This window comes from Macrobrachium rosenbergii, chromosome 10, assembly GCF_040412425.1.
Source record: "Macrobrachium rosenbergii isolate ZJJX-2024 chromosome 10, ASM4041242v1, whole genome shotgun sequence".
NCBI lineage: Eukaryota > Metazoa > Arthropoda > Malacostraca > Decapoda > Palaemonidae > Macrobrachium > Macrobrachium rosenbergii.
The window spans coordinates 14,432,312-14,446,175 of record NC_089750.1 but is presented as its reverse complement, the minus strand read 5'-3'; the positions used below and the strand labels follow the sequence as shown (position 1 = coordinate 14,446,175).

Below are 13,864 nucleotides of genomic sequence, written 5' to 3'. Positions count from 1 at the left end.
TTTGTCTCAACCTTTCAACTCTACGCCACACATACCATGCGAATAGCTCATATCAAGAGCTTCAACCTTTTTGCTTCCGTTCACATCCAACATTCAAACTGCGCTTCATAAAGAACAAGACTTGTGAAGAACGGAGAAAACAAAGAACATAACAGATAGATAAAGGTAAGGAAGACAGAAAGAGTATGTAAGAAGAACCGTGGAGGAGAAAAAGAGAGAAAATGTGAAGGGACGAATGAGGATAAGAGAATATCCCAGCAAATGGTGAAAGAATACAACTGACCCGGGATCTATAGTTCTGGTAACCTACTAATCACTAAATTACAGAGAGAAAAAAAATGGAAAACAGAACAGACACATAAAAGTAAAACCAGCTTAGAGAAAACTAGCGCTGGTGACTTGCTTTCGAAGGCTCAACCGCGCTCTAAAATTAAACATAAAAGTTTCCTGAAATTTCACACATTCTCATCTCAGCAGTAACATCTGAAACCATTGGCTAGAAAACTTCATTCTTAATCATTTTTCTGCGATCTAAGTGCCCAAATTAATACAACGCTATAGAAGACTGGCAGCTATTGGTTTTTATCGATCGTTGAGGATGCAGTGATTTATTCTTCATTAGAAACATATCTGCTGATAATTTGTAAAATTGTTTCATACATTGTTTGGAATAAAATCCACTGCAAGACAGAAATAAATCCATGACAGTTTTATGATAAAGTTCTGCGAAGAAATGAAGAGGTGTATAGCAATGAACCTTTTACGTATGTAATTCAGTTGTCTTTGCTTTGAATGATGAATATATAAGAAAACTGCTTCTGTTTTATGTCTTTTCTATTTTATTTCTTCTTTTTGTTTTGGGTTTCACATGTTGCGAATCCAAATGCAATCTCTTGCTTGCTCAAGAGTGGAGTGGAGCAGAGCGGAGAGAAAAAAACAGAGAGAGAGAGAGAGAGAGAGAGAGAGAGAGAGAGAATATCATTACAGAGCAAGCAATATTCCATCTCCTTGAGTAGTAAAAAGATGCTGTTGAGTGTTTGCCTTTTGTTGGGATTGTTATCTTGACTGAGACATCCCATTCAATTCGTTTCCTGCCTCTTCCCAAGAGGAGGGAGGTTTGGAACATGTCGAGAATGTGGACTGCTGCAAAAGTCGAGAAACATGACGAATGAAATCGCTCACAACGATGGTCGAGAATGTGACTAGCGGAATATTTCACAGCGACGATCGAGAATGACTTCCGAAATATTCACTCTAACAGTCAAATATAATGTATTCGCAAGATGACCGAAAATGTTGGTCCTGATTATCCCCGCACTGCGGGAAAAGATTTTAGGAAGAGTATAGATTTCTTTGAGAAACACCTGGAATACATAAGACGAGTTCTTTGGTATGTTACGTTTAATAGATCATATTTCTATGATGTCCAGTACTTCATAATCAAATAGCAAAATGACACAGTGATATAGTGTAAGTAATTAATGCTCCTGTGTTATCAGTCAATTGTATAACAAAATATGTTGCATTTATCTTTTAAGGTTGCATGGCATCTATTCTACAACCCACTCCAACAGCCTTAGGCAAATACCCCAAATAAAAATCCTTCGTCATCAGGATCCTTCGTCTGTCTACCCACACATTCCGAAAACTTTTGGATGTTCCACACTGAGGTTTCAATAACATAGGCAAGGTACGCTCTTATTTGGAATTTTTAAAATTTAGTAGTATTCTAGAATTGCATTTTAATATGTGTGAATTTTTCAGTAGGCTTCCTAATAATCCTTACTATTTAGTACTTTTAAGGGATAGTCATATCCCAAAATACATTCTGAATTACACTTTCTTGTCCTATATTTCGCTGTTTTTATTTTAGTATCAAACCTTCCAAATATGCAATTGAATTAACTGTCCAATCTCATAAATTTCGAAAGGCATTTTCAATTTGGGAGAGCGTTCTTCTCGTGACTTTTTCTGCTCTCTATTTGTCATAATTAATCTTCTTATAGTGTCTCTGCAACTAGCAAACTATCACCTACAACGCCGTACGACGCAAAGGTCTTTCGTATCTTCTTCAAAGCATCCCTGGCTCTTGCTATAGATCTTGTATCATAATTTACATATTTTTCGGCATGCAATACGCAACGTTTATTGAACTTTATGAATTTTTAAAGCTTCCGTTTCTCTACGTCGGAAGTTCACTTTCCCCTTTCTCAAAGGACATTTGACAGTTCTTTATTCTTTACGGTTTATGACGTAACAGCGTTATTTATTACCCTGGTGATTTTTATCAAATTTATCATAAATTTATACCATTTATGGATTTTTCATTGTAGCAATTGTATTGTTGTTGGTTTCCCATCGCTTATATCATAATGCATTTATCTTCCAGTAGGATTTGTACCTGTTTTTTTTTTTATTCATATTTGAATAAATGTGAATTAGAAGAGTGTGTCAAGTAACTGGTCTGTTTCTGTTTTCAGCAAGCATGATACTTTGCCCAAAGTTATTTATTGTATTACCCCACTCAATTTTTTATGACTTCGAACATGTCCTCAGTTCATATTTTCCCAACTTATGTTCTTTATAGCAATGCTGTTTTCATTGCCTCAATCACTGACAAAAGAAGAAATTTTAAAAGCCATTCGTGGTGAAAACAAAACCAGTTCCGGCATGAAGCCAAAGAGGAATCTCGTTTAAATTTTCAGCTACTTTGAATGCCTAACCTTCGACCTTTACTTCTTGCTTACTAACATGTCCCTCAGTTATGTAGAACTTCTGTTTGCAACGCAATCCGGTCAATATTTCACGCAGTGCATTACCAGGTGCTTTTAAGAAGCTTGAGGAAAACACATCCATTTCATCTCGAATGCAATTCTTTGGATTTATCGTATCGGCGGTTTGGCTCCTTAGACAGCATGCGATCCATATACTTGTTATTTATTTAATGACATCGTTGATTGCGAGTTTAATATATTGGCGTTTAACGGAACCATACAACGTAGATCGCAATTTTATCTGTGGCTACTCTTCTTTTCTGAGTCTTTTCCGAAAATAGGTAATGATGATGATCATCAATCCTGGTTTAACCTTATCTTTGCAAAAGCTATTTTTCAGCCATCGATGTAGCTTCCAACATTGATCATGATTATTTTTTTATTCCTAAAGAACCCATTCTTAAATTAAGAACTGCGATACCTCCTCCATTTGTAAGTATTTGCCTCTGAAGAACACTCTCAGAGATTTGTCGCTTTAGTGTTTTCGGGTCATAGTTATTTTCAAGCAAATTGTAAACTTTGAGATATTTTGACTTTTTGCCAGGTGTATCCCATATCTTGTTATTTTTTTATATAGAATTCCCTTATGGTTCATTTTCCAAAATCTCTTTAATGATCAGTGTTTACATTAGGCAAAAAGAACAATATCTGTTTAAGCAAAGAAGAAGAAGAAGAAGAAGAGAGAGAGAGAGAATTGGTGGCAGGTTTTTCCGCTTGGATAATTTTTTAGCGTAAGTGGCAACCACCACCGGCATTACCATTATCAGCAGCAGGAGAAATCGTCTTGTGCCTTACGTAGTGATGCATAAGTTCCTCGCCTCCTCCCTCTCCTCCTCCTCCTCCTCCTCCTTCTTTTCTCCCTATACCACTTTGGCTCTTCTCCAAAACTTTCTTCTTCTTGGAAAATCCTGAGGGAGAAAGCACTCAAAAATGCTTCCTGAAAATTGCCTCTACGACTGAAGACAATTTATGGATCATAAGATGAAGTTTAAGGCTCCTTTCGCCATTACTGGGGTACGCTCTTACCCCCAGCCGAGAAGAAGAAGTAAGGTAAACAATACTACCGAAATTCAACCGACCATTTCAAATGAAAACCATCTGCTTGTCCTCACTCTCTTCAATATATATATATATATATATATATATATATATATATATATATATATATATATATATATATATATATATATATATATATATATATATATATATTATATATTATATTATATATATATATATATATATATATATATATATATATATATATATATATATATATTTATATATATACATACATACTCATATACACCTTTTCCTAAAATAACCACTCTTCCCCAGCCCCTGCCCCTCCCCTTCCCCATACCCCTTCCACAGTCCTTTCGGCTGAATAACCTCAGCCTTAAAGAATTCAAACCTCCAGACTTCTGAGTGGGGTAATTTTCCTTACTTTTCTTAGATGACTTACACAAAGAAAAAATTTTGGATTTTCCACACTGTTCTCTCTATATTTTTCAGCCCTTCGCATTCACATGCATGTGCACACACACGCACACACACATTCAAATATATATATATATATATATATATATATATATATATATATATATATATATATATATATATATATATATATATATATATATATATATATATATTATATAATTATATATGTGTGTGTATATGCATGCATGTATGTATATATGTGTGTATGTATGTATGTAACAGGCTCTTGAACTTAGTGTGCTGTGGAAATGTGGAATATATTCATGTAAAGCCCTTCACTCTCATGTCTCCTTTCATCTACCATCAGTAACTAAAGATAAAGAAATATATACATATATATATATATATATATATATATATATATATATATATATATATATATATATATATATATATATATATATATATACTGTATATATATATTGTCACGAGCGTACCAAGTACCTGGTTATTACATAGCTAATCACAGATTTCAAAAATATACCTCACTTCAGCCAGATACCTGGACTCTCATAACAATAAGAATTACGACTGAGTACTCTGAAGGTAACGGTGATCCCTTAAAAAGCTCATCAATCACGCGAAAAATCGAACTTAGTTTATCAAGACTAGTGTGAGGTATCAACAATTAAACAAGAAAATTATACTAGAGTAAAAGGGCATCACTCCATCGAACAACTTTAACTGTTTCCCTGGTCTTAATTCACTTCAGCAAAACTAAAGGAACAAAACATGTTTATCACTTTACCTTATGCACACACAATTAACCCTATTCACTGGTGGTCAATAAATGAAACACTGTTTTTAAAAAATCTTAAATACAAAAATTTATTTTTAAATTTAAAATTTATAATTAGAATTCAATCTGAAAAATTTACTATTACTCGAAAACAACACAAAATTTAATTAATTCTTGAATTGAATTATTAAACAAAACTAAATCACAAAAACTTTGATTTATCAAGAAATTAAATTAATCAAGAAAAATTTAAACAATCAAGAATTATTCAAGATTTGAAAAGAAAATCTTAATAAATGAAAATTAAATCAAGTATGCAATGTTAAATTATCAAGAAATATTTAAAATGCTAAGTAAATAAATGTTAAATCACCAACACAAGAAATGTGAAAAATCAAGAGATTGCAAACACAAGAACACACAAAAATACACAAAAGATTTATCAATAATAATTTCACCAAGGCAAAAATTCTTTTAACACATCTTATTATACCATAATAATAATAAGCAAAATTCATTTTAGCTTACACAAGCTTGAAGCTTGTGAAAACCTTTGTAAAATAACTTGCAGCTGCTTTAGATTCACAAAACACACTTTTTATTTTGGCGTTGTTACCAATTTTCCTAATGACAGATCTCAAAAGGTAAGGTTAACACTAGTGACCACACATACTTTACGTTAATAATTACTCTCTTTTGAAGAAAGAGAGAGAGGGGGAACCATCGCTAAAGGTCTCTCTAATCAAAATGAGTAAATCTGAGGATTCCAGCAGAAAATTAAATAGATGATGTCATTAAGGCGTTTTGAGGGTGAGATACTAAAGAAGGAAACGCAACGTTTTTAATGCAGTCGGGAAAATACATGATCAGAGCAATGCAATCTTAAACATGACACAATTGCCATGTGTTCTTACTCTCAAAAGGCATACGTGACCAGAGCCATGTATGTAACATTACGAAATCATTTATCTTCTTCTCATATGGGACAAAGCTTTTACAGAAACCTTAACATGATCAAACAGATTTCAACTGGCTACTTATGATTGGCATGTTTTAAAAGCAAAACGAAAAACCCGAGTTGGTTTCCAGAACAGAGCAGCAATTGTTATACCCGACCTGTCATCGCGTTATCTTAACTGGTGACAGATGGCATATCTGGTCTAAAACTCGGATTTCTCTCTCCCGCTACTACACTATTATCAAGAAAGATATTCATTCTAAATTTCGCTGTTAAGTTATCTAAATCATTAACTCTTTTGAGATCTGACATTACACTACATACGATATTTCAACAACTATTAATATTATACATAACACATGATAAACAGAAGAGTAAATATGTTAAAACTATGGAAAGACATACATATTACAAGGGAACATCATGAAAAAAAAAAATATATATATACATATATATATATATATAAGTATATTTATATATATACTCACACACATGCACACGCACACACACACACACACACACACACACACACATATATATATATATATATATATATATATATATATATATATATATATATATATATATATATATATTATTATGATTAGCAAGAACTCGCTAGCAAATTGCCTCCCCCTTTTCTTTTTTGTTGTTTGTTTTGTTGTCTTCATTTACTGCAAGCTGCTCGATCGATAGACCATCTGTCTATCGACTTCGCACGGTCAGAATACAAGGGTTTAAAAGATTAAGGCCACTCCCTTTAAGCAGATCTTTCTTCGAGGCAAAAGTGATCTCTGTCTGGTCGTTTCCTTACAGGCAAAACTCCCCTGCGGGCATCAGCTGAAGATGATTCAACACCCCAATATGTTGGAAGTGCCCCCTGCCCCATAGGAGGAGATAAAAGCAGAAAACACGAGGCCTCTTTCTTACACGCGCGCTGGAAGATATGGAGTAGAGACGTCCTCAAACACCTGGCCCCATCGATGCCCTTGCATCCTAACCACGTGGCCCTTTCCAAAGTATACTTTCTCCTCGTGCCCTTCGACCGCATTCCACGTGTTCGCTCCACCGTTGACCTGCCGGATGCCCACATGCCATTGCCCGGCCCTTCGTGAAATTCCCACGCATTGCCCTTATTCGAGAAGTCCCCATTGCCTTGCCCTTGCATCCTAACACGTGGAAGAACTCGCCCTCGGAAATCGCAAGTCATCCACGGACCTCCTGTGCCGGAACCGAAGCTGCCTTATACAGTAAAGTGCTCTGGAAGACCTCCATTCAGTCACGCTTTTGTCTCGTAATATTTACTTAAATCGTGAGCCAGTAATCACCGAATCTCTTGTCAAATGTCCGTGCTCTTCGAGTGTCGGCAGTGCTAAGCTATCATTAATATATCGTGGAAGCCCTTTGGCACCCTTTTGTCTATTTTCATTACCGGCGTATAATGTGCATATCTCTCATTTCAGAGGGTCCCTATTTTGTGGAAGCTTCTTGGACTGTGTCTGGAATCCCCCAGTTTCATTCATCCCGTAGGAATCCCCTTCAGGATCAATAATCTACTTGCATTCCTCTTTCCCGTACTAATGTCATTTATGTAAATACACTCCTTTAAATTTGCCCACGTGTTTACGTAATATTTCCCTCAGTAACAAGAGCCCTACGCTCATATGAAATTCCCCTTTGTTTTCCTCTTTTTTATGTTTTCCTGGACCCACGAAGTCAGAATCACAAGGCTAAATTACCTTAAATTGTTGCTACCTGTCTCACAGAGAATATTTCAAACTAAATCGCCAGGAAAAACGTAAAAACACACATATATATATATATATATATATATATATATATATATATATATATATATATCATATATAGCCCATACTCTCCATAAATAAAATAAGGTGCCATACCCGTTAATAAAATGAAAAGTGCAATGAAAACACAATAGCTAGCCACATATTAATGCCGATTACTAAATAGATTACATAAACGTCGAGTATGCGTATTACAAATCTATACAATTATAGCGGCCAAACTCGCGTGCCCTTATACCATTACCATTTAGCGAAATGATTCATTTATGGAACTTCGAAATATCCTAATATGAATTACTGACTGATATTACTCAGGACTAGAATCGTTGGATACCGATATGTCATTATAGGTATTACATAGGATAAGTCAGTTTAGCAGCTCAATAAAGAAATTTGTATGTGTGAACGATGTAATTATTCTTATGTAGTTATTGTTTTTATTAACTACAGCTGAATGATTTTGTAAAATGCTCTGTTAATCCTGAAGTGTAAATATCTTTTGGTACAGTATCTTTGTTGTTACTACTCATAGTTAGAGCTGGTTTTGAGGAAATTTGTCTGTTATTAATATGTTATTATATAATTCAATTCATAATCATTTACTTGAATAGAATAAGACGAACTTGACTAATATTGAATATTATGAAATGAGGCACTGAATACAATGTCCAAGGTTGCTGATGAAACCCTTTATCCCCTATAATGACAAAAAGAAATCAAAATATTAAGGAACTATAAACGATGAAGGATTTTATGCAATGTTGGAGAAATGTTGACGCCATTTAGTGCAGACCCATAACCAACCTATATGTTCCCTAAATCCCCTGAAAAGGAGAGTTCACGAAAAACTCTTCTCGCAGTGACACATTCCCTTTGCGATCTTTCCATAGAACCCGAAAACCAATCTAGAAAGGAAAAATTAAGGAGAATATGGTATGTACAAGGCAGTGCCACATGGAGACCATAGCAGTTACAAATGCCTGATTTTACAGCAGAGTCTAGTGGCACCATTGGTGCTCTAGCATCGTTGCCCTCACACCAACGAATGCTCTGAATGACACGCGCCGAGTACATCGATACCCTCGTTTTCCTTTGCTTTCGTCTCTCCCTCGTTTCGAGGGATGCTCGTCATAATTACGTCTTAGTGAGAGGGAGAAGCATGGAAGTATCATGTACAAAAGTCATTGTATGATTACTCTTCAAGAAATGCTTGGGTTATATTCGTCCGCCTTATTGAAAATTTACTAATAGTGGCAGAATATCTGGTAAACATATAGCACGCCATTTTCTCACCATATATGTTCTTCTACAAGTCATCTAATGGAAATACAAGGACAACTCGCTTTCTTTATTTCTTAGAAGGGTTAATATGGCCATCACGCCTCGTTTCGTATGGAATGAATTTATTGGTATAGAATCCTTTTAGAAGAGTTCTTAGTTTAAAGCTCTTAAAACTGATAATAAATCACGCTGCGTAGTGAGGTGGTTAAGAAAAGATGTAGGCTATGTTAGAATATTACATTTTGGGCTAAAAATTTGAAGCTTGGTACATATATGTGTTTTCCCCAACTGATTATATTTAGATACGGATATAAGTTTGCAATGGCCCCTGATGGCTGTTATGCAATTTTTTTTTAAGGTTCTCCAAATTTATAAAAATGCCCTTAGTTTTTTTAACTAAACATCACAGAAGCATTATTTTGGTAACAAATATATAGATTTAAAGTCAGTAATGTCACCAGAAAGCAACTTACTTACTATATATAAATATACATATATATATATATATATATATATATATATATATATATATATATATATATATATATATATATATATATATATATATATATATATATATATATACAGTATATATATATATAAATATATTATATAAATGCATATATATATAATATATATATACGAGTGTATATATATATATATATATATATATATATATATATATATATATATATATATATATATATATATATATATATACAGTATATATATATAAATATATTATATAAATGCATATATATATATAATATATATATATATATATATATATATATATATATATAGAGAGAGAGAGAGAGAGAGAGAGAGAGAGAGAGAGAGAGAGAGAGAGAGAGAGAGAAGGAGGGAGTTTCAACAGTAAAACACTGATCTTGTGTAGAACCTAGATAGGAACAGAATAATGAGGGAAGTTTGCGTAAAATTATTAACAAATCAACCAGAAGATTACGCGGATGAATGTAAGCTGCTTATGGGTTAAGCATATTGACAGATTCAAATACCTCCGGTTAAGCAAGACGGGGTACACGAGAGAGAGAGAGAGAGAGAGAGAGAGAGAGAGAGAGAGAGAGAGAGAGAGAGAGAGAATGAATGTGAAGAGAAAAGATGCCTTTCACTGGCAGCTATAACTAGTTGTAACAATTTTACTTAAAATCAAACACAAAGTTTTAGATGTAAGTCTGTATTTAATTTGTAAATGCACGTATGCATGAATATTCATTTACACACATTTATCCACAATATTAAGTAATAAAGTTCTGTTCTTCTGTTGCTGTTATCATGTAGTTCCCGGCCAGAAAGAGTAAAGCAGGATTTAAGCAAATCTCAGGGCATACTTACAAGATAGATAAATCCTTTACTTAAGTTTCATTGGAAAGAGTCAATGCTCTTCGACTTATAAAACTTTTCATTGTTTTTCTTTCCTCAGAGCTGTTGAATTTGAAGTCAAAACTAGTAATCATAAAGGCTGCCATCAATAATACTTGTGACGCTGAATGTTAGCATAAAGTTTTGTAAATTTGGATTCTTTGTATGGAACACATTTATATCGCAAGATATTGGTTAAAAAAAAAAACTATATTACTAGCATTATTGTTTCCAACCCTGATTGCCGACATATTATTATCTCTTATTATAGTTGTCTGAAAAGAATAAGGCAAGAGGCAATTTAAGAGTAGTGAAGGACCAAGATGAGGTGAAATATGGCACCAATCAGGTTAGAAAAAAAATTACTTGAAATCACTTTGCATTAGTTTTACTTGATTTTCTTTATGTCAAAAATGGCATTCTCATTTTGATTTCCTCTATTCAGAGAACTTTAATTCTCATTAAGGGGAAAAGGTACAGAAAAGTGGATGGAAAAGTAAGTTTCTAAGAGAAGAGTCAGGAGAGAAAGTAAGTTTCTAAGAAGTGAAATCAAGAAGTAAAATGGTAAGCAGGGACCATGGCTTATAAGGCATCTAGCACCTTGATCTAGCAGGCATATGTCAAAGGCTTTGAAAACAGCTAGAGCAACAGTCAAGAACTCCTAAAAGTTCTTAATACTGGATGAAAGGATATAGGCTGCTGATTGGTCTGTTTATCATAATAATAAGCTGGTGTCACCAAACAATACCATGGCTGTCAACTCCAGATCCGAGTCAAACAGGAACAGGAAATAACAAACAAAATACGATTCCTGTTCAGGATCAGAAATAAGATTGTGAAATTCTTTGTTAAAGAAACCCATCGTCTAGCGTAATTGACCACAAAGATTCATCTAGATTAAAATTTAAAGAATAGGAAGATACTTGGCAATCCTATTTTTCGCGAATAGCTGTAGTGGAAATTACGCATCACTCAAGCTGAGGTGCATCGGTAACATTCCACTTGGTCACAGATCTGTTGCAAAGCCTTCTAGCAGTTCGTATTTGCATATATTATACACATAATTTTCATTTTCAAAGAATATTGTATGCATATAGGGTGTGTAAATGTACTTTGTATATATGTTATCATGTTTATAGATTTCTTGATAAAAAAAAACGAAAGGAGAGAAAATGAGAGTATAACAGGTGACCCTCTCCGATTCTTAAAAATACGTTTGATATGAATAGAGTGTTTATCTGAAATACAGTTGAAATGATAGAGTAATGAAGGATAGAAGTATATACGGGAATCGTGAGAAATTAAAACTTAAAATACTTTATTATTCACTTTTTCAGGTACAATCCACTGAGCATGAATCCCAAAGCTTCGCTCCAGTAATGAGAGTGGAGAGATGGTCGCTTGAAGAGCTTGCCAGCTTCAGGTTTTCGCTGTGGCGCCTTGCTCAGATGTGAAGATAGAGAATCATATCTCCTCAGTGGATGATAATCGTTCATGATTAAGTGAACACCGGCCGCAAATTATGAAAAATAAAACAAAACATTAATAAATAATTGAACTATATCCCAAATTATATTGCATGAAGCTGAGTAAAAAAAAATTGTATAGGAGAATCATTACCAACTTTAGAGTTCAATGTCGCGTGTAGTGTACCCAACAACCGAAGAATAATCACTAAACTCAAAACAAACAATTCTTAGCCAAGTCAACAACGTAGACGGTTATTGGTGTTAAAAGTCTATTGCTATAATCTCCACGAAGTGCTAGAATTGGAAACAAGACATTAGAAGAAGTATTACACGTCGTTCTGTCAACGAAACCGCCATTTAGGCCTACTCTGCTGATAGTCTAGACTAACGAAGTTATGGCTCTCGCTCAGAAACGTACGCATGTAAGTTAAAACGATCTTATGATTTAGCCTAGGCCTAGTACCCTGGTACTTCAGAGGCTGTGGATTATTGATTAACCGACTTTAATTTCATGCTGGACATGAAAGGTCCACGCCAAGTTAGACTATTGTCCATGCTAGGCCTAGGTTTACAGTTAGCATACGCTAGCCTAGGTACTGAAGTTTGCTTAAGCTAGGCGTAGGCAATTAGTCCTAATAAATTTTGAAATTGAGAAACCTGAGTGAAACGAAGTCGGTATAGAACATAGGTTGTATGCTGTAACCTAGACTGTAGAGGTGATATGAAATGGACCCATCTGTATACAGCGGTAGGTATTTGCCATGAACAGCGTCATTTCCCGGTATTTCTAAGCAAGAGCGCCGCATGGACTATTACTTTGAAAATGGACATTTCCTACACTTTTAGGTACTATTTTATAAGTTGCCAACACACTATATGAAATTGTAACCTACATTTTTAAAAGAGCTCTACATCAAATTACAACTTCTAAGGTAAGACAATACCAGCCCCCTGGCCCCTCCATAACTAATATGGCAAAACTGTAACCAGTACACACCCCTGGGTTACATGGTATTATTTTATATTGGCAACTTGTAAAATTTTACCCACTTTTAGTGTTGCTAATAAAAAAGTTAAGTATACCTTAGTTTTACCAGACCACTGAGCTGATTAACAGCTCTCCTAGGGCTGGCCCCAAGGATTAGACTTATTTTACGTGGCTAAGAACCAATTGGTTACTTAGCAACGGGACCTACAGCTTATTGTGGAATCCGAACCACATTATAGCGAGAAATGAATTTCTATCACCAGAAATAAATTCCTCTAACTCTTCATCAGCCGGCCGCGGGAATTGAACTCCGACCCATCGAATGACAGTCTGAAGCTCAACCGGTTCGGCCAACAAAGGGCTACTAGTGTTGCTAATGAAGGAGAAAGACCAGACCGCCATGTTGTTACAGAATGGTTCCGCGCATGAGCAAGTCATCAGGGAGCCATATGTTTGAGAAGGGATTGGCAAAAGAAACCTATTATTAACGGAACTATACTAACCTAATGTACCCTAACCTAACCTCACTTAGCAGGCCATGGTACTTAGTCAGGCAACGGAGCCACAGTGAAGGAAACTCCACTTTTACCAAAAGCTACCCTATAACACTGTGCATGCACGATAGCATTCCAGGATGACCAGCATACAACTTCTGAGGTTAACTACAGTTGACCAATAAAAAATAATGGCAAATTCTTAAGAAACCAAAATAATACTAAAGGAAAAATCAATTTCCAAAGTAATACCTGATACGGAGCTCTTGCTTAGTTCTACCCATTTCCCTTTCTGGGCTGTTTGGCCACATATTCTGGTATGATTGTGCAGTTCTTTAAAGTTTTATTCACTATCGTACTTCAACGATACTTCTGTATGTTTTATGGTATTATTTTACTACCATTATTCATTACTGGGATTAGGCAAAATCTCCACAACATGATTACAGTTAGTGTGAAAGTCATGC

At 34.7% G+C, this 13,864-nt stretch overlaps 1 protein-coding gene across 2 annotated transcripts in view; it reads left to right on the top strand.

Moving 5' to 3' along the window:
- The window catches only part of Sf3b6 (splicing factor 3b subunit 6), a 96,701-nt gene that overhangs the window by 56,263 nt on the left and 26,574 nt on the right, over positions 1 to 13,864 (top strand). Inside the window, exons 2-3 of one of the 2 annotated variants that reach the window (XM_067109913.1) lie at positions 1,539 to 1,690; positions 11,784 to 12,337. In XM_067109913.1, coding sequence (XP_066966014.1) covers positions 12,311 to 12,337 — 27 coding nt within the window. In that variant the 5' untranslated portion in view covers positions 1,539 to 1,690; positions 11,784 to 12,310. The remainder of the gene's footprint in view (positions 1 to 1,538; positions 1,691 to 11,783; positions 12,338 to 13,864) is intronic. The other variant, XM_067109914.1, reaches the window with a different exon arrangement.